Source organism: Tenrec ecaudatus, chromosome 3 (assembly GCF_050624435.1).
Source record: "Tenrec ecaudatus isolate mTenEca1 chromosome 3, mTenEca1.hap1, whole genome shotgun sequence".
NCBI lineage: Eukaryota > Metazoa > Chordata > Mammalia > Afrosoricida > Tenrecidae > Tenrec > Tenrec ecaudatus.
In genome coordinates, this window is record NC_134532.1 from 65,228,724 (window position 1) to 65,248,514 (window position 19,791).

Sequence of the window (19,791 nt, forward strand, 5' to 3'; positions counted from 1 at the left end):
GCTCATCGTTCTCTTTCTGATCTGCTGGTGACTTAGAACTGCTGACCTTCGGGTTTGCAGCCTGAAGTGTAACCCACTGTGCCGCCAGGGCTCCCTCTCTTAGACTCCAGTCTCGTCATCATTTGCAGTTTCAAAATCCAATGCTCCTCAGGTCCTTGGCTTCTTAAGTCTTTTAGCTTGTCTCTCGTGATTTTCTCCTTGGCCATATTACAAGTATTCTTCGATAGTTATGGCCTAGAGATGTTGTCTTTGAAAATAATTTTAGTACCTCCAAGATGTCATTTTGAAGAATTCCACTCTCTAACTATATATCTTCCTAAACTCCAAGTGTATGTGTGTGTATATATAGATATAGATATATACTCTTTTTAACTCTCACTCAGAGTCTAGTAATTGGAGCCAATGTTTATAGGTTCATGGTTCAATTTTAAAATTTCTTCTCTAGCTCCACGCCTGCCTTTGGTAAATTTTATTCAGTTCCATGACTTTAAATGCAATTTACATGCTGATGACTACAAACTTTGTTCTCCAGTCTGATTAGTCTCTTGAACTTCATCACACATTTAACTGCTTAATCAGCATTTCATGTGGATTTTAAATAGACAGTCTAAACCTGATGTTACTAACTCAGGAACTTTGGGCATGTTGTTTCTCTCTGCCTAGGAAGTGCCTCCATTCTGGTCTTCTGAGCATCCTTCCCTCACTGCGTACAGGCTGTTACACGGCATCTTCTGATCAGTAAGACATCCCTGAGTACCCTGTTAAGCCCTATTAAGGTAGCAGTCACATCTCACAGTCCCATCTCCCTCATCTTCTTTATTTTGACTATTACCCACAAAATAGAGGCCATATTACCTATTTTACATATCAGTTCTTGTCTGCATTCCCCTGTTAGAATGTAATTTCTATGATAGAGGATATTTTTATTGCTTTGTTTATTAACAAAATTATTCAGGGCCCAAATAATGTCTGTTGCATAGGAAGTTCCCCCTGTGCTCTGCTGCAAGAATGAAAACACTGGCGTGTTTTCACTAATGCCAGAGTTATGCCAATGTTTACATTTATTTTTCTTCAACAAATGAGTTCCCTAGTTCATTAGAAAAAAAATGGTTTCACCCATAGAGCTCAATGATGCTGTTTTTGTTCCAAATGAGAAAAATACAGTTGAAACAAAAAGAGCAACATTTTCTTTTCTGAAACGTGGCTCATGCAGGCAGAGCTCTGTCAGTACAGAGCACCTCAAACTGACGGATAAGTATAAAAAATGAAGTCACAAAACCCAGAAAAACGGGCAGGAAAGCAAAGCCTAAAATAATAAAACCAGAAAATATAAAGAAGCTTGATTCTACTGGGGCTTAAGGATTCTTCATCTGCAGTTTGCCTTCAGGGAATACCTATTCCCAGTGTCCTAGAACCTCCATAATTATAAAAGAAAAGAAGAAAAAAAAGAGTCATCATCTTTCTCTCTTCTGACTGTATACTGAGCTAGCTATCATCTACATAGCTATTTGTTTTCTACAGGACTTAATGGATTCAGAATTAAATTAGTATAAATTCCTATTAAATGACATATCATCACTTGTCCCAGTATTACTCCTCAGCATTATCTATCTATTTTTATAATCTATCATTGAATAATGAAGACAGAGGAAGCCATTCCACAGCCAAAAAATACATTCTTTGGGTCAATCTACTTGAGACACCCCTCCCCCTCTTATGTTATGTCTTTCTTTCTGTCTAAGATCCGTGAGAGCTCCATACAATTCTTAGTGCTAATCCTTCATCTGTTACCATGTGGCTTAAATTTTATTTTTCTTTAAGACGTCATTTAGTAAGTAAGCATGGTTGCTTTTGAGGTCGTAAAATTAAAACCCAATTTGGTCCCATTCTGGGAATAACAAAACGGAGTCAAACATTGTAGGGTAGTGCTCCTTCTATCCTGAATTGGAGGCGATCATTGCCCCCTGTGGTGAAGTGGAGGTACTTGGCTTAGCTCTTCTATTCCAAGGGTTTGTGACACACACTACATGACTGGATGAGTGGGTAGATAAGACAGAGAAGAGTTTAATTCAGAAATTGGTCGGTTTTGCCATTCTGATGAGCTTTAGAGTGAGTGAGTCATTTCAAAAGTCTGAAACAACAACCCGACAACAATCTAGAAGGAAAATCCTTATGTGGAGTTTATGTGAGATATCTGCCTGAATGATGGAGACAGTAGACCTATCAGAAGCCACACCATTAAGACTACAAACAGTGCAGAGGAGCTGAGCCTAGAAAATGGGACAGGACAGGAAGGAGAGTGGCATACTCTATGGGCATTTACCAAAGCTAAACAAGCTTGTAATACTTCGGAGCAGGGCAGCGCCCAAGAGTTCACGTGGCAGAGACGCTGAGTCCAAGGGAGACATGGCTGCTGGTGCAGGGAAGAAGGAACTGTGCACTGGAGGACTGTATCCATGTTTCTGATCATGACTTGATGGATCCTGTTAATGTCCTTCATGGAGCTCACACTTTTGAGTGTTTTCTGTTAGTTCTAGGAGGCCCATTGCAACAGATTAAGATGGTCAATGCCTGCAAGAAAGTGGAGTTCTGTGGGAGAAATGGTTGATGATGTAAGCATAAGATAAAAGAGGATGTCTCACCTCTGCCTGGTGGCTTATTGGCTTTGGTTGGGTTAGAGTTGGATTCCCCCTTTTCTCTACTGAAGCCAGAAGAGGCCAGACATGGCCTCCATACCATAAAATTTACTCACTCGTTTCACTTAACAATATTTAATCTCCCCAATCACATATTGCTATTGTTTTATAAAGAGAGTGCTTCTTCAGATTTACATACCTCCAGGTGGAATATTGTATTCAATGTCAAAAGAAACACTCAGAACATTTTTAGGATGAAATGCAAATGGACATGGAATAGCCTCTCTTTCGTTTAGGCCTCTTAAAGTTCTACAGCTTTCTCTACGAGGGTCAGTAAAAAGTATTGCTACAAAGTCAAAGAAATATTTATTAAACAAAAAATTCAAAATATGAAGGTATTATTTCTCAATAGATATAGGTCTATATACATTTAAGGTGGTATTTCCATCTGCTGACCTTTCACTGGAGTCCTAGTGCCTTAGAGTGTTACACGTTAGACTGCTAACCACCAGGTCAGCAGTTTGAAGCCACCAGTTGCTCTTCTGGAGAAAAACGAGACTTTCTACTCCTAGAAAGAGTAACCACGCTGGAAACCCCCAGTCCAGTTCTACCAAATACGTTAGGGTAATTATGAGTTGGAATTGACTAGATAACACTGAGTTTCTCTTGTTGCTTGTTTGTCTAAACTTTCCTCAGTGAATTCTGCACTCTTCAATTTACAGTGCATCACCCTGACAGTTCGCCATCTTTGAGGGATTAAATTGTGTTCTTTTAAAATGTTCATTGAGTTAGAGAAACAAAAAAGTCTGAAGGGAGTAACATCTGGGCTGTAGAGTTGATGGGAGAAGGCTCCTCAATTGAAGTCTTGTAGGACAAGACAGATGAACTTGCCACAGTTGAACAACAAGCAGACACACTCATTATCCATTGTTGGGGTGGGGGGAAATTTTCCTGGGTGCAAATTTTTTCTCCTTATTCCCACCAATGCAATTTTCCATTTACTTTAAACTTCCCCCAAGGAAATCCCCTATGCATCTAGGGTGCTTTTAAAGCCTCTTTTAATCACACCTATGAAACTTGCCCCTGACAGCCACCATAACCTTGTGAGCTGATCTTGAACTTAACTGGCTCAAAACATGGTTTTGGAGGCCACTGTTTTCATTGCACACCCACCCCCCTCCCTCGGGAGGCACCTAATAAGACTAAGACATGTGTGCTATTGAGAGAATTGTCTGCAGCTATCCACTGATTGTAGAGGAATATCTAGGCATGTTTGTTTGTGTTAAAAGCCTGTGCAGGCATGAACTGGAACCACAGTAGCAGTGCATTTATTTTTCCACTCTTCATTGTAAATTAGATGGCGGCTTACACAGATCATAAACTTTGTATTCAATATTTTCAATTACTAATAAAATCCCCCCCCCCAATAGTTAACTCCTCACTCACTCCTTGATTTCCCTTTGCTGTCTGGTGGATTACCATGGCCCATTGTCCCCAAGTTAATACCTGTCGGCAGTCTAACCTGTTGCTTTATCTTTTCTCTCTGACACTCCCCACCTAACCCATCTTGGAAGTCTCAAAATTCTGTTTTCTTTAGTATGAACGTCTTTTTCTTGAATTTAAAAATATTGTCCCCTTAAAACAATGGTCTCCTGCAATATGTATCCTTCAGTGACTAACTGGTTTCACTCAGCAGTATGTCTACGTGAGGTGCTTCATGGTTTCATCGTTGTTTTTAGCAGTGCATGGCATCTCGTTATGTGTATACACCAGAGATTCTTATTCGTTCTTCTACTGATGGGCACTGAGGTGGTTTCTGTCTACTTGGAATTATGGACAGTACTTCACTGCACATGTCAGTGTATATGTCAGTTTTTGTGATGTCTCTTCATTCTTAAGGACATATACCTAACAGAGATTGCTGGTTTGTATGGTATTTCCAGTCCACGTTACATGCAGAAGCACCTTATTGCTTTCCAGGGTGATTGTACATATTTACAGTAATATGTAATATGCACGTATTATAACACTGTATGAAGGTTCCAATCTCCAGTGATTTTTTTTTCTGTTTTACTAAATTTGGCTGACAATGTAGGTGTAAGGTGTCGGAGCCGGCCAACAGTCCTGAAAGGGGGAGTGAGGATTAAGGAAAAAAAGAGAGACATAAAGTATTGGGAGGGCAGCAGTCTGATGGACTGAAGCTCCGAGTTTATTCTACACACTCCTTATATCCATGCAGAAACAACCTGGGTCAATTATCCCATTGTTAAGCAAGCACATTTGATACACATAGCAACTCTATCTTCTGCTAAGCCAGGCATCCTTGAGAAAAATTAAACCACCTGTTTTTCCCACACCTTGCATACTTTCTTGTCCTTGACAGTCTGTTCAAAACATAAAGTCACAGAAGAAATCAGCAAACACTGACACACAGGTCATGAGACTTCTCAGTCATTTCAAGGCTGAATCTTGATGGCCTTCAACAATAAGGTGGTATCTCATCATTGTTTTGATTAATAGAAATATATTTTTGTTTACTTAGCCTTGTATGTAGCTTGTTAAATTTCTTCCTCCATTTTTATGGTATTTGATGTAAATAATATTTCAAATATTATTTCTACTCCTTCTCCCATTTGGGGAACTAGATATATATTTAAGATTTTAATATGGAGCTTTTTTCCTATGGCTGTTTTAAATTTATTTATTAATTCTAGCAGTTTAGCTATTGTCTTTTGGAAAACATATACATACATATATTCACCTATCAATTCTTTTTGAGTATATATATGCACACTCCATATATGGGGGTACCCCACACAAAATGGAAAAAACTCCGTTGGGTGTAGACTTTGAGTTTTTGCACCCCGTGGCAACAGCTCTAAAGTGGCGCAGACATTTTTTCTGGGCCATTACTGGTGACTAACCATGGTGCTATTCTGACAACCCCCAAACCAAACAGCAATCAAGCCAGTGGAAGATGTCATTGTCACCTCACCCCAAGATCAAGAGGATGTTCTCTCTCTCTCTTTTAATTTTTTTTTATGTGATGGGGACAGTGCATTCAGAGTTCATTTTACAAGGTCAGAGTGTTAATCAAGCTTTCTATGTATAGAGGTTCTGAAAAGATTGCATAACAGTATGTGACAAAAAGGTATGATTTGTGGAAGACGGGGCCTGTTTTATCCACCATGACATTGTACCCCAGTTTGGGGTAAAAAATAGCGTGCCTCTCTTGCTCTATACACCTGACTTACCTACCTTGCTCTATGCGACTTCTTTTTATTTCCACGAATGAAGATGGAGATGAAAGAACAGCAATTTGATAATGAAAAAAGGTGAATTAAAAAAGAGGGAGGTGCTGTCAGCCTTGCCACCACATAAGTTTGATAAATGTTTCCAAGAACGGAATCACAGATTTGACAAGTGTATTAAGTGTAATGGAGAGTACTTTGAAGGTGATAAGGTTGTATTGTTAAAAACATTTAAATACAACACTTTGAAATAAAATCTGGTATTAAAACAAGACTATGAGATTCAAATTATTACCTTAGGTATATTCTACCTGAAGTTAGAACCCATCTCAAGAATGAACTGAACACTAATGAATAATGACCAGGTGAGTTGTGGAAAGCCATCAATAGCATGAACAGAAAAAAAGGTGTGATTAAAAAGGTAGGAAAGCAAAAAAAGGTAGAGAAATCAAAATGAATGTCAGAAGACACTCTGAAACTTGTCCTTGAAATTAAATTACCTAAAATGAAAAGAAAATATAATGAAGCAAAAGAGCTGAATATTTAAATGAGTAGTTAAAGAAGACAAAATAAAATACCATATTATAATGAAATGTTCAAAGACTTGGGGTCAGAAAACCAAAAGGGAAGAATAAACTAAGCATAAAGCAACTGCAGAAAAAAATTTGAGTTAAGCTGTAATATTAAAAATTTCTTAGGAAAACAAAGAGCCCTGGCTGTCCTTTGGCTACAACTAAGTGCTTTAAATCCAAGAGCAGTGTGAGAGGCCATTTGAACCCCTAAAGATTTAGTCATGGAAACCTCTATGCTGTCCCTTTACATCAGAATCCTCTCAATGACAGTGGGCTTGTTTTGGCTGAGTGCAGAGAAATATTAAAGGACGGTGGAAAGAATACTCAGAGCCACTGTACTAAGGAGAACTGGTTGAAGGTCAGTTTTCCGGAGATAGCATGTAAGAACCATTGATATTGAAGACGGAAGTCAAAGTTGCCCTGAAGGCATTGGTATTGGAATTGACATCATATCAATTGAAATGCTTCAAACAACAGATATTCTTTGGAAGCCTGCACTAGCTATGCCTAGAAATTTGAAATCTACTTACCTTTCCAACAGTCTAGAAGAGATACAGATCCATGCCATTTCCCAGCAAAACTGACCCAACACAAAGGAGAAATTATCCAACAATAGCATTAATATCACACAAAGTCAAATTATCCTGAAAGAAATTTTCAAAAAAAAGAAAAGAAAATTAAGCAGGATTCAAAGGAGGATATGTAACTAGGGACATAAGTTCTTATGTGTTTGTTATTGACTATAGAAAGACATTTAGCTGTGTGAGCTATAACAAATTTGGATAATGTTGAGAAGACTACTAGAACACTTAATTTTTCTTATTTGGAACTTGTATATAGACCAAGAGGAAGAAATTAGAACAGAATAAAGGGATAATTCCCAATTAACTATCATAAAATATTGTGCAAATGTAATATTTTTCACATATTTATGGAGTATCTATGCGGAACAATAAATATGTGAAAGAATACTACCTGTCACAACATTTCATGATAATTAACCAGGCCATAGCCCCTTATTTATTCAGTGTATGTGTTGAAAAATGACTACTTGTCCATCAGTTTGTCATCTGCTGGTAGCTGGGGTGTTGCTGTGACACTGGGGGCTATGTTTCTCATATTCCAAATGCCAGCATGGTCCCCCCAAAACAACAGGTTTCAGCCAGGCTTCCAGACTGAGAACACAGCAAAGAAGGACTTGGCTTTCCAATTCAGAGGAAGGAGCCATGAGACACTATTCATAGCTTAGAAACCGTGTCATGTACTGAAGGTCTAATGAGTGGAGGCAGAACATTGTGGGAGATCATGTCAGAAGGAACCCTCGTGTTGGAGGGGCACTCAAAATGTAACTGAGGAGGAGGTGATTTCTTAGAGTGGATTCCACTCTGATTGATGTGTGCCAGGTCAAGCCTGTAGGAGTGGATGAGGCATGAGTGCTGATGAGGCATGCTGATGAGGAGTGCTGATGAGGTAAGGAGATACAGCTTCAAAAATCTTGTACTGATTAGAACTTAGACTGTGTCAAGAATGGATCTAAGAAAACGGAAACGTCATCAAAAATGAAATGGAATGCATAAAGATTGATATTCTAGGCATTAGTGAGCTGATGTGGATGGGTATTGGCCATTTTGAATCCAAAAATTATATGATTTACTATGCTGGGAACAACGCAAATAAGAGGAATGACATAGTGTTCATTTTCAAAAATGAAATTGCAAAATCAGCAATGATTACAATGATGGCATTTATGGATTAGATCTATTGATCATTAAGGTAATTTATTCCATATAACTATTATTCAAATTCATGCACCAACCACAAAATCTCAGAATGAAGAAATTGAAGAGTTCTACAAATGACTTGTAGGACAGTAGGAAATTGATCAAATATGCAATCAAGATTTATTGATAACTATTGGTGGTTGTAAGGCAAGTTAGAAACAAAGAGGAAAGAAAAGTAGTTGGAGAATTAGGACTTGGTGATAGAAATGATGCTAAAAATCACATAATAGAATTTTGCAACATCAATGACTTGTTTTTTTCAGCAACACAAAAGGCACATGGAATTTCCTAGATGGAACCCCTGGAAATCAAATTGACTATATTTTTTCAGAAGAGGAACTGGAGAAACTCTGTATTAGGAAATAAAACCAGGCCAAAGGCTGACTATGGAACAGATTATCAATTGCTCACATGTAAATTCAGGTTGAAGAAATTACATTTAGCTGATGAAAATTAAAACAAGTCCACAAGAGCCAAAATAGACCTTGAGGCTATCCCACCTTAATTTTGGTGAGAAAAGATTTGACACATTGAACACTAATGACAGAAAATCTGATAAACTGTGGGGAGACATTAAGATCATCATTCATGAAGAAAGTAAAATGTTATTAAAAATACTATAAAAAAGAAAAGATCCAAGTGGACAAAAGAAGAGAAACTTGATCTTAATCAAAAAATAGCTACAACAAATGGAAGAAAGGATGAAATAAAATAACCGAATAGAAATTTTCAAAGGACATTTCAAGAAGACAAGTCCAAATATTATAGTGAAATGTGAAAAGATCAAGAATTGGAAATCCAAAAGGTAAAAACATGCTTAGCACGTCTCAAACTGAAAGAACTCAAGTAAAAATTCAAGTGAGTTGCAATCTTGAATGATTCTATAGGTTAAATATTGAATGGTGCAGGAAGTGTCAAAAAAAGATGGAAAGAATACAGTCACTGTACAAAAAGCAAAAGTAGTCTATTGTCCACCATTGCAAGAGGTGCACGGAATGCACTGAAAGCATTAGCTAAAAACAGGGGTCTAGCAATTGAGGGAATACCAACTGAAATGGTTCAATACATCGAGGAAGCACAGGAAGCACTCACTCGTCTGTACTAGGAAATTTGGAAGAGAGCTAAGTGGCCAAATGACTAGAAGAGTTCCATATTTGTACACATGCCCAGGAAAGGTGATATAATCGAATGCTCAAATAAATAATAAAATCATTAATATCACAAGCAAAGGTAGCAGTAGTACATTGACAGGGAGTTGCCAGGGGTTCAGGCTGGATTTAGAAGATATAGAACAATGGATCTTATTGTCAGATGGATCTTGGCTGAAGGCAGATGATACCAGAAAGATGTTTCCTTGTGTTTCATTGAATATGACAAAGAATTAGAGTGTGGGGGTCACAACAAACTATTGATAATATTGAGAAGAATAGGTATTCCAGAACATTTCATTTGTTCATTCAGAACTGGTACATAGATCAAGAGGCAGTTGTGCAGACAGAACCAAGGGAAAGTGCCTGGTTAAAAATCAGGAAAGGTGTGCGTCAGGGTTGTATTCTCTTACTATCCTTATTCAATCTGTGCTGAGCAAATAATCAGAGAAGGTGGCTTCTATGAAGACTCACATGGCTTCAGGATTGGAGGAAAGCTTATTGACAACCTACCATATGCAGATGGCACAGCCTTGCTTGCTGAAAGTATTGAGGGTGGGAAGCACTTGCTAATGAAGATCAAGGAATGAAGCCCGTGGTATGGATTACTTCCCAACATCAAGAAAACCAAAATCTTCATAACTGGACCAAAGTGAGGTGAAGCCTCACCATCCTTACCTCTAAGGGGCATTCGGCTTGCACTTCTTCCAAGACACATTTGTCCCTTCTTATGGCATCCTGATACTGTCACTAGTTTTTGCTAACACCACAATTCAAATACATCAATTCTTTGATTTTCTTTGATTTAGTTTCATGCAAAACACACTAAACCCACTGTCAGGAAGTCCATTCTGACTCATACCAGCATTATGGGATGGAATAGAGCTGCTCCTTCTTGTTTCTGAACCTGTGAATCTTACTTTCAGGGAGTGGTTGGTGGGTTGTGTAGTTCGCACATCAGTTATTAACTCCCTGTGCCACCAGAGCACCGGCAATCCACTACATCTCATCTGGAGGAGGTATATGCTACCTGTCTGTGTACATTCAGATGATCGGTACCTGCCCTTTAATTCTATGATGACATAACTGCAAAAATGATATTGTAATTATCAAGGACCTTCTCATAATTATCTAGACTTATCAGTGTAATTTCACTATTTATATGCCAAGGCCACTTCTAATGATGATTTGAAATAATTGAAATACAAAACTTAAAAAAAATATTGGAGGGAGAGAAAAAATGAGGACTTGATACCAAGGGCTCAAGTAGAAAGAAAATGTTTTTTAAAACGATGATGGCAACAAATGTACAAATGTGCTTGACACAATGGGTGGATGTATGGATTGTGATGAGTTGGCCAAACCCCCAATAAAATGATAAAAAAAATTATTACTGCTTTCCATAGTACACACTGAAACCATTAATAGTAGAATTTGATAATAAAGTAATAAAATAAATTTGATTTTATATATAATCACATCTTTTATACCATATTTTAAGATCATTTTAATATATCCTGTATCTTTTAGTTCTCAGGAAAAATCCAGATGATGGACAGTAATTTTTCCCCAAATTTTTCATAGGCAAACTAGAAGTAAAGGATGTGTGTGATAAGCTCAATTTTAAAAGTATCAGTCTGATTTTCAATTCTTGTCCTCCTTTTCCATATCACTCAAGATATATGTGTTTATTATGAGTGTTGTTTTTTTTATCAACTTGGAATAATTCAAAGGAAAAAAATCACTTACTGTAGAATGGATCTTAAAAAATCACTATTTTAAACACCAGGTTTACTGGTAAAAGAGAAATTGTTGGCACTCCTGAAACAATGGCTCTTAATCATGCTTCATCATGGAAATGAAATCATCCTTGTGGTTCCATTTTCACCCAAACTATAGACAGAGCTAAAGAGAGAACAATAACACATCAGGAAGTACAGACACCTTGGAAGAGTTTCCGATCAAAGGGCATCATTTATGTGAGATCTAACTTCAGAAAAACTGGGGGAGGAAGAGGACTGGAAACTGGAAACAGGAAACAGAGAGAAAGCAGGGTAATTGATGTCCCAGTGTAGGGATTGTAATAATGAAGTGAAGCAAAACTGGTGTGAATTATTCAGTGGAAAATGGATCTGCTATGTAAACCTGTCAACCAATTCTCAATAAAATATTTAAAGATGGAAAAGAAGGAGAAGCACAGACAGATGGAAAGAAAAGATTGATAGGCAGAAATAAAAGTAGCGCTGGAAACCCCGTGGAGAAGTTGACCTTGTCTTTAGGGTCCCAAGGAGTTTGGATTGACTTTGTGCAGTTGGTTTGGTTTTGAAGGGTCATGTTTTGTGGAATATTTTCCACGTTATCATGTGAAAGTCCTCAAGTTAAACTTTTGAGACAATGTAATCCAGTGAATTATTTAATATGGCTCTTCCAGCCATAGCCTTTGTTACTTCCACCAAACAACGGTTGCTTTCCTGGTGAGCCTAAGAAAATATACAAAGATGCTGATTGGATTATATGATTTGCCTGTGAAATTAAGGTCCAGAGAGATTAAAGGGCAGGTTTTAATTTTTTAAATAAATGCCAAGCCTAGTTTAATATATACAATATTGTGTAAATTTTCACTATTTTGAAGTTTTGGAACACATAGTCCAAAGTAACTAGGATCTTGTGCTGCTTAATACTATATATTTATTTTAGAATTACTTTTTAACTCAACTTTAAAGATAATATTATTGCCAAATATTACACAATTTTGAAGTGTCAGCATTTTGAATCACAAATTATTCTGTATTTTTATTATTCTTCTTTGATTGTATAACAGCTTAATATGAAATATAACTTTGTAATAGGGAAAATGGCTCTCTTGTATGATTATCCACTGTCATGTTAATAAACTATAAAAACACAGAGGCTTTATTATCTGAAAGGAAGCCTTATCTCACCTTCTTCAGGAAAATGTGAAAAACCACTTTCAAAAGACCAAATTGTAAGCAGCCTATACTTTTTCATTCTGGGATAAATGCACGATATGTTCAGCATATTGTAAGAAAAGTGATTTTCAATCCATTACAAGAATAAACCATACCGAGTTCACTGCCATCAAGCCGATTCGGACTCACAGGAATACCTGCCTCTTAACTCTCTATATTGGTGTGTGCTTGGCAGGATTTACCTTAGCTAATTGTACATTTTCTCAGACATCAGAAGATACTAAATATAGGATCAATAAATATAGAGGGTAGCAAGTGGGTTAGAGGTGATTTTATTCTAAATATTTTTGAAATATAACATTGAAAATAGAGGTAGTTAATTCATGTCTGTGCCCTAGAGCAACGTTGAGAGGGTGTCCGCAAACCAGTGATGGTCAGTAGAAGGAAGCTGTGAGACGTGCTTAGAGCTTGCAAACATTCTGGTAGCTCCATTAAAAGTAAAGGATAAATAGGTGCCACGATGTGAAACATATATTTTATCTGACATCATATTTCCAGAATGTATAATTTCAGCACACAATGTAAAGATATCAGCAAGATACTGTTCATTCCTTGTTATGATTCTTCAAAATCTGTCGTGCAATTATTTTCCACTCATTTTTTACCAGCAACGTTTCAAGTGTTCTTGGTCACATGTGGCTTGTAATCGCCACATTGATAGAACAATCTTGGAGTAGACTCCACACGCCCTCAACTGTGCATTTCTGTATTCACGTGACCTGTCGTGGTGCTTGGCACATAGTAGATGTTGGGTTAGTGCTTAAAGGAATGAAGGCAAGCAAAGTTAACGAAACCTTGTATTTGGATGGAACTACTTACCCAGTAGGAATGACCTTGTTGGGTTCCCAGTCCTTTCTAAACCCAACACGAAGCAACAGAAATCGTTGTCTCTGTCTCTGAGAACTGTTGTGAAAGAATTACATGTGTGGTGCAAATGGTTAGTTCTCTAGACCGCTAAAGGAAACCTGGGAGCTCCAAGCTCCCTAGAGGTGCCTTGGTAGAAAATCAGGTGAGCTGCTTTGGGAAGTCAGCCATGGAAACCAGCAGGGAGTGTAGTTCTACTCTAAAACACACGGGAATCACCATACTATGAATTGATTGGAAAGTAACTGGCAGGTTTCTATGTTAATTTCATTCAGACTCATTTTCTTCAGGAAATCGGAATTAAGTCAGATTATTAAATAGTTACGCTTACTTGCATCCGCTTTTGCTGTTGTTACTAAGTGTAAATTGACTTGACTCCTTTTCAAAGCAGCCCTGATGCAATGATACAAGAAAGCACTGCTTGGTCCAGGGCCATCAGCACAGTTAATGCTAGTCATGAGCTTATTTCTGTAGCTTCGGTCTCCATCCATCTCATAGAGGGCTGGTTAGCCTCTCTTCAATTGACCCTCTATTTCACCAGGTAAAATTAGATTTTATACATTGCCCTGAAATAGTGTAATTTTTTATTTATAAGTGATATGGAAAGAAGGAGGAGGAGATTTTGGGCATCTATATTATAGCCAAGGACAATTATATTAAATTATTCTGTCTGTTGTGGAATTAATAGTCTGTGATATTAATTTAAATCCTTCATTTATGAAACAGCTTCAAAACACCTAGGTTAGGTCACTACATTTACACACACACACACACACACATACATACACAGATATATGAAACAAGGGGCTGTATATATATTTCAAAAGTTCATGGAAAAATTTCATTACCTATTATTTCTATTTTTTCCACATTTTTAACCCTCTCATAAGGTTTTGGAAAGCATTTTCATTCTGATATCCTAAAATTTTAAATTGCGCAGCCACTCGCCTCTCTTCTGCTCAGGTCTTGTCCGTGGCCGAGGAACTTCCCAAAGGCATGATCCGTTTCTTATTTTCTGCCATACCTCTCCATCATGTAGTATGACATGCAGAATGTGCAGAAAATAATACGGTCAGGGAACGACTTTAGAGCTAAGTAAGGAATCCGTGTTTGGGGTTTAGTGTCCTTCAGTCAAATTCTCAATAGTTTTCATCTTTAAATTTATGTTCTCTGAATTAAGTCTGGTGGGATAATGGAAGAGACAGTAGACGCTTAGAACCTTGCCTCAAAATTGGCACCACCGTGCACTTCCCTCCTTGCTTCCATTAGCCAGGTTCTAGTATGTGTGTGTGTGTGTTTGTGTGTGTGTGTGTGTGTGTGTGTGTGTGTGTGTGTGTCCCTGTCTAGTCATTGTAGCAGCCCTCTGTAGGCTCCCCCATGCGGCAGGCACAAGCAGGGCTGGAGTGAAATGTGCACGTGCGGCATAGTCATGAGGGCCCGTATTTATCTAACACAGCCCCAGGACAAGTTTAGAGAGGCGTTTAAAAAATTAAAAAGTATTTTCCTATTTTTGTACAAAGGGGTCCCCCTTTTAATTTTATGCTGAGCCCTGAAAATGATGCAAGCAGTTACTGGCAAGTCCGTTTGGATGAATGGTGACCTCATGCGTGTCAAAGGATACCTGCTCTAGGGAGTTCTCAGTGGTTAAGCTTATACATAGTAGATCACCAGACCTTTCTTTCTTTCAAAGCACTTCTGGAGAGACTGGAACTTTCGACCTATATTTAACAACTGGGTGCAATAATTGCACCAATGCGGGCCTGGCCTGGTAGGCTGTCGTGAAGAATTAGAAGCCATTCCGGCTGTACTTCCTCCCGCAGAGGTGTCTCTTCTCCTGGCAGATCATGGTATTTTCTTTCTTTCTTTTTTTTTTTGTTGCTAGCACCATGATTCCTATTCGTCAGTTCTGTTTTAGTCTTCCTCATTCAGCGTCCAACTTTCATGTGCCTGTGAGGAGACTGAAGTGCCGTGGTGTGGGGCAGGCACACGGGAGCCCTCACCGTGACACCCTTTCTCTTCAGTTCCTTAGGGAGGTCCTGTACTGGACATTTGTCCAATGAGCCGGCTGTTTGATTCCCTGACTGCTTCTACCTTGAGCACTGGATTTTGGATCCAAGCAAGATGAAATCCTTGAAAACTTTAATACTTTCTCTGTGAATCATAATATCACCTATTGGTCCAGTTCTGAAGCCTGCCGTCTTTGTTAAGTGTTTCAAGTTTTCCTCTTTTTCAGAATCTGCAACTCAAAGGTTGCTCATGCATCTTCCTCTAACCCTGGTGCCATGTTCTCTTTCAAGCTCCTCTAGTTATTTGCTCAGCATAGATTGAATAAGGATGATATAATCCTGACACACAACTTTCTTGATTTTAAATCCTGGTACTGTTCAAATCACTGCCTTTGGGTTTATGTGCAGGTTTCTCTGGAGCACAGTGGTGTCTTCTGGAATTCCAGTTCTTCACAATAGTTACCTATAATCACACACTCACATGCACTGCACGGTGAATAAAACACAAGTAAACATTTTTCTGGCATTTTCTTCTCAGCAAGATGCAACTTATGTGAGCAATGATATGTTATCATTATATGTTGTGGCAGTTACATAATCTGTCAACTTGCAAAGGGGTGGAGTCTAGCCTGTCAATCAGGCCACAGCCAATGAGTCCTCTGTGTGGGCATGGCCTTCTTCTGAGGATTCTGGGAACTCCTGTCATCTTCCCTAGAGGCCAGACACACACTCTATCTCTGTGAGACATTCCTGTTGACAAGCCATGTGGAGCTCTGCTGATAAAGGCAGAGCCCTGGAGCTGGAGGAGCCACATGGAGACCCATACTGGGTCCGAGGTGCTTCTACCACCACTGGATCCACAAGACTTTTCACCCATGGCCTGTGATCTTCCTGCATTCGGTGTCATTGCATGCATTGCATGAGTCTGAAGAGAACTTTATAGACTGGTATCAGATATATAGGCTAATTTCGGATTTATTGACTTGATCTGGACTGGACTGGGATGTATTCTTAATATACAATTGCTCTTTATATAAAGCTCTTTCTTATGCACATATGAGTGTCTATGAATTTGTTTCTCTAGTCAACATGGACTAATGCATATGTCTTCTCCTGAATCCACCTTACGTTACTCACAGCTCCATATTCTTTTCAGTTTTTAATCATTTTATTGGGGGCTCATACAACTCTTATAACAATCCATCCATTCATCCATTGTGTCAAGCACATTTGTATATTTGTTGCCATCGTCATTCTCAAAACATTTTCTTATAATTGAGCCCTTGGTATCATCTTCTTGCTTTCCCCCTCCCTCCCCCATCTTCCCTCCCTCATGAACTCTTGATGATTTATAAATTATTATTATTTTCATGCCTATGTTAGACAGAGTTTTCTAGAGAGACAAAACCAGAATGCTGATAATTATATATATTTATACAGACAGATATATAACATAAGAAACAAAGTTAATTAAATTAAAAAGCAGTACAAATGGTTCAGTGCAACTCACTCCCATGAGACAGCTGTGAGACACTGGCAGTCCTTCAAGTCTTGAGGGCTGCCAGGTAGTCCTCTGTAGAGCAATTCAGGCTATCCAGGCACAGGCAGCAAACAGCAAGGCAGGTCACCAACAGCCATGGGTCTTTGATGCCAGATATGCGATCCTTCGACACCACATATGGTGTGCTTCTACCATGTGGGCTTTGTTACTTATCAGCTACATGGCCAGTTATCTTCAAGCTTTTAGGACACTGGATGCTATATATTTTGATAGCCTGGTACCATTAGCTTTCTTCACCACATATGCTTATGTACCCACTTTGTCTTCAGCAATCATGTCGGGAAGGTGAGCATCATGGAATGGCAGGTTAATAGAACAAAGTGTTCTTGCATTGAGGGACTACTTGGGTAGAGGCCCAATGACCATCTCACAGCTCCCTGTTGATGTGCTGTGCAGCCATTTAAAAACGATCTTCTACAAAAGAAAATTCTACAGCAGTTTTATCACCTAGAGTGATGACAAATCATTTTTTATCTATGCTATCTATTTTTAAAAATTGATGTAAATTAAAGAATATTGAATGTATTTTGTGCCTACTTACATATACCCATAATTGCATATTAAAATTTCCTTCTTGACATGTATGTATATATACTGTTGAACCTTATTCTTTTTCATTTTTGTATAGCATTTCATTGTAGGAACATGCCACAAGGTCCTTGAGCTGCTCTCTCATTACAACTACAACGAGTAAACCATGTACCTGTCCTGTGTGTGCCTGTACAAGCAATTCTCTAGATTACAGACCAATGAAAGGAGTTCTATTTCACTGGCATTGTATCTTTAAATTCATATTAACACTGAATTGTCTTCCAAAGGTTGTCACAGATTCACATTCCCAGTTGAGAATGAATGTGCTCGTTATTTCACATACTCCTCACTTATGGAATTGTCAAGCTTGATAATTTGTGCCAATGTGAAATTAATGTGTGTTTTTAAAGTTTTGTTTTAATTTGCATTCTTTGTTTATTGAAGAAGTTGAGTACTTTTTAATATGCACCTCAATTTTTTGGATTTCTTCTGTATAAAATCTTATCTGGTACAAATATTTCTGTCAACTTTTATTCTAGAATTTATCCTTTTCCTTATTGCACTGTGGTACCAAACCAACCTACTGCCATTGAGGTTCTGACTAAGCTGTACTTTAAGGTAGGCTAACATTGCCCCTTTGGGTTTCTGAAGCTGGAAATCTTTACAAAAGCAGAAAACTTCCTTCCTCAGATTTGAACTGTTGACCTTCTGATTAGCAGCCCAACATGTAACCCAGTACACCATCAAGGACCCTTGAATTATAAAAAGTCTTTATAAAGTATAAACTGTTTATTTGTCTAAGACATGTATTGAAAAAATTATTATTGCAGGATTTGTCTTTATGCTCTTTTGTATTATCTTTTCATATATAGAAATGTAAATGATCAACTTTCATTTTACTGTTCTGTTTTGTACCTTATCTTTTTTCCTTGCTATTTTTTGCACTTTGTTTATAAAATAGGAAAATCTTTCCTGCCTTAAACTAACGCACTGTCATTGGATCAGTTTTGACTCATAGCAACCCTATAGCACAAAGCAGAACTCCTTAGGGTATTGGAGACTGTAAACCTTTACAAGACCATTGATTTCTTAATTTGAAATGCTTTTTTCCACAATATATTTAAGCAGTGTTATTGTTTAGTGTTTTTATTATTAATAACAAACTATACATAACAAACAGCAAAAAACAAACATAAACAAGTGCACTATAAAAGTGCACCATTACAAAGTGGGAGAAAAATACATTTACCCATGCACTATATCTAACCACATTTCTAAACTGGCAGCTACATAGCAAATTTATACTAAAGGAGAAAATGAGAAAGAAACCATTTTAAAAACTGGACAAAAGACTGAAAAATAAATTTAAAGTGAACAAGTATAATTCCCCAATGAATTTATGGACGTTAATCAGTCTCATTAATAATCAGATATATGTAAACGAAATTTAGGAGATTTCATTCCACACTCAAAAGCTAGTTATGAATGGAAAAGACTAACCTTATAAAGTACTGTCTTGGCTATGGAAGATTAGGAAACTTCATTTCCTACTCGTGTCAATTGAAGCAGATTTCTAGTAATTATATACCCAGGCTTATAACCTAGAGCACTGCTTCTCTATCTTTAATTAATATGCGATTTGCTCCCCATACAAACACTGAAGACAAATGTGTGCATAAACAAGTGTGGTGAAGAAGGCTGATGATGCCCAGCTATCGAGAGCTATAGCATCTAGGGTCTTAAAGGCTTAAGGTAAACAAACGGCCATCTAGCCCAGAAGCAACAAAGCCCACATGGAAGAAGCACACCAGCCTGTGCGAGCTCGAGGTGTAGAAGGGATCAGGTATCAAGCACCAAATAACAAAAAATCATATCATTGTGAATGAGGGGGAGTGTAGGGTGGGGACCCAAGGCCTATCTGTTGGCAACTGGACATCCCTTTGCAGAGGGGTCGCAGGGAGGAGAGGAGTCAGTGAGGGTACAGTGTAGCAATGATGAAGCACACAACTTTTCTCTAGTTCTTAAATGCTTCCTCACCCCCCACTATCATGATCCCTGTTCTATCTTACAAACCTGTCTAGATCAGAGGATGTACACTGGTGCAGATAGGAACTGGAAACACAAGGAATCTAGGACAGATGAACTACTCACGACCAGTGGTGAGAGTGGCAATACCGGAGAGTGGAGGGAAGGTGGGGGTAGAAATGGGGAACCGATTACAAGGATCTACATAGACCCTCCTTTCTGGGGACAGACAAGAGAAAAGTGGGTGAAGGGAGACATCAGATAGTGTAAGATGTGATAAAATAATAACAATTTATAAAATATCAAAGGTTCATGAGACAGGGGGAGGGGAGAGAAGGGAGGGAAGGGGAAAATGAGGAGATGATACCAAGGGTTCAAGTGGAAAGCAAATGTTTTGAGAATGATGAGGGCAACAATGTACAAATA

The 19,791-nt window shown here is 38.2% G+C and overlaps 1 protein-coding gene across 1 annotated transcript in view; it reads left to right on the plus strand.

The window, feature by feature from the left end:
• IQCM (IQ motif containing M) overlaps positions 1-19,791 on the plus strand; it is a 473,119-nt gene that overhangs the window by 70,596 nt on the left and 382,732 nt on the right. Inside the window, exon 6 of the mRNA XM_075543525.1 lies at positions 12,238-12,268. Coding sequence (XP_075399640.1) covers positions 12,238-12,268 — 31 coding nt within the window. The remainder of the gene's footprint in view (positions 1-12,237; positions 12,269-19,791) is intronic.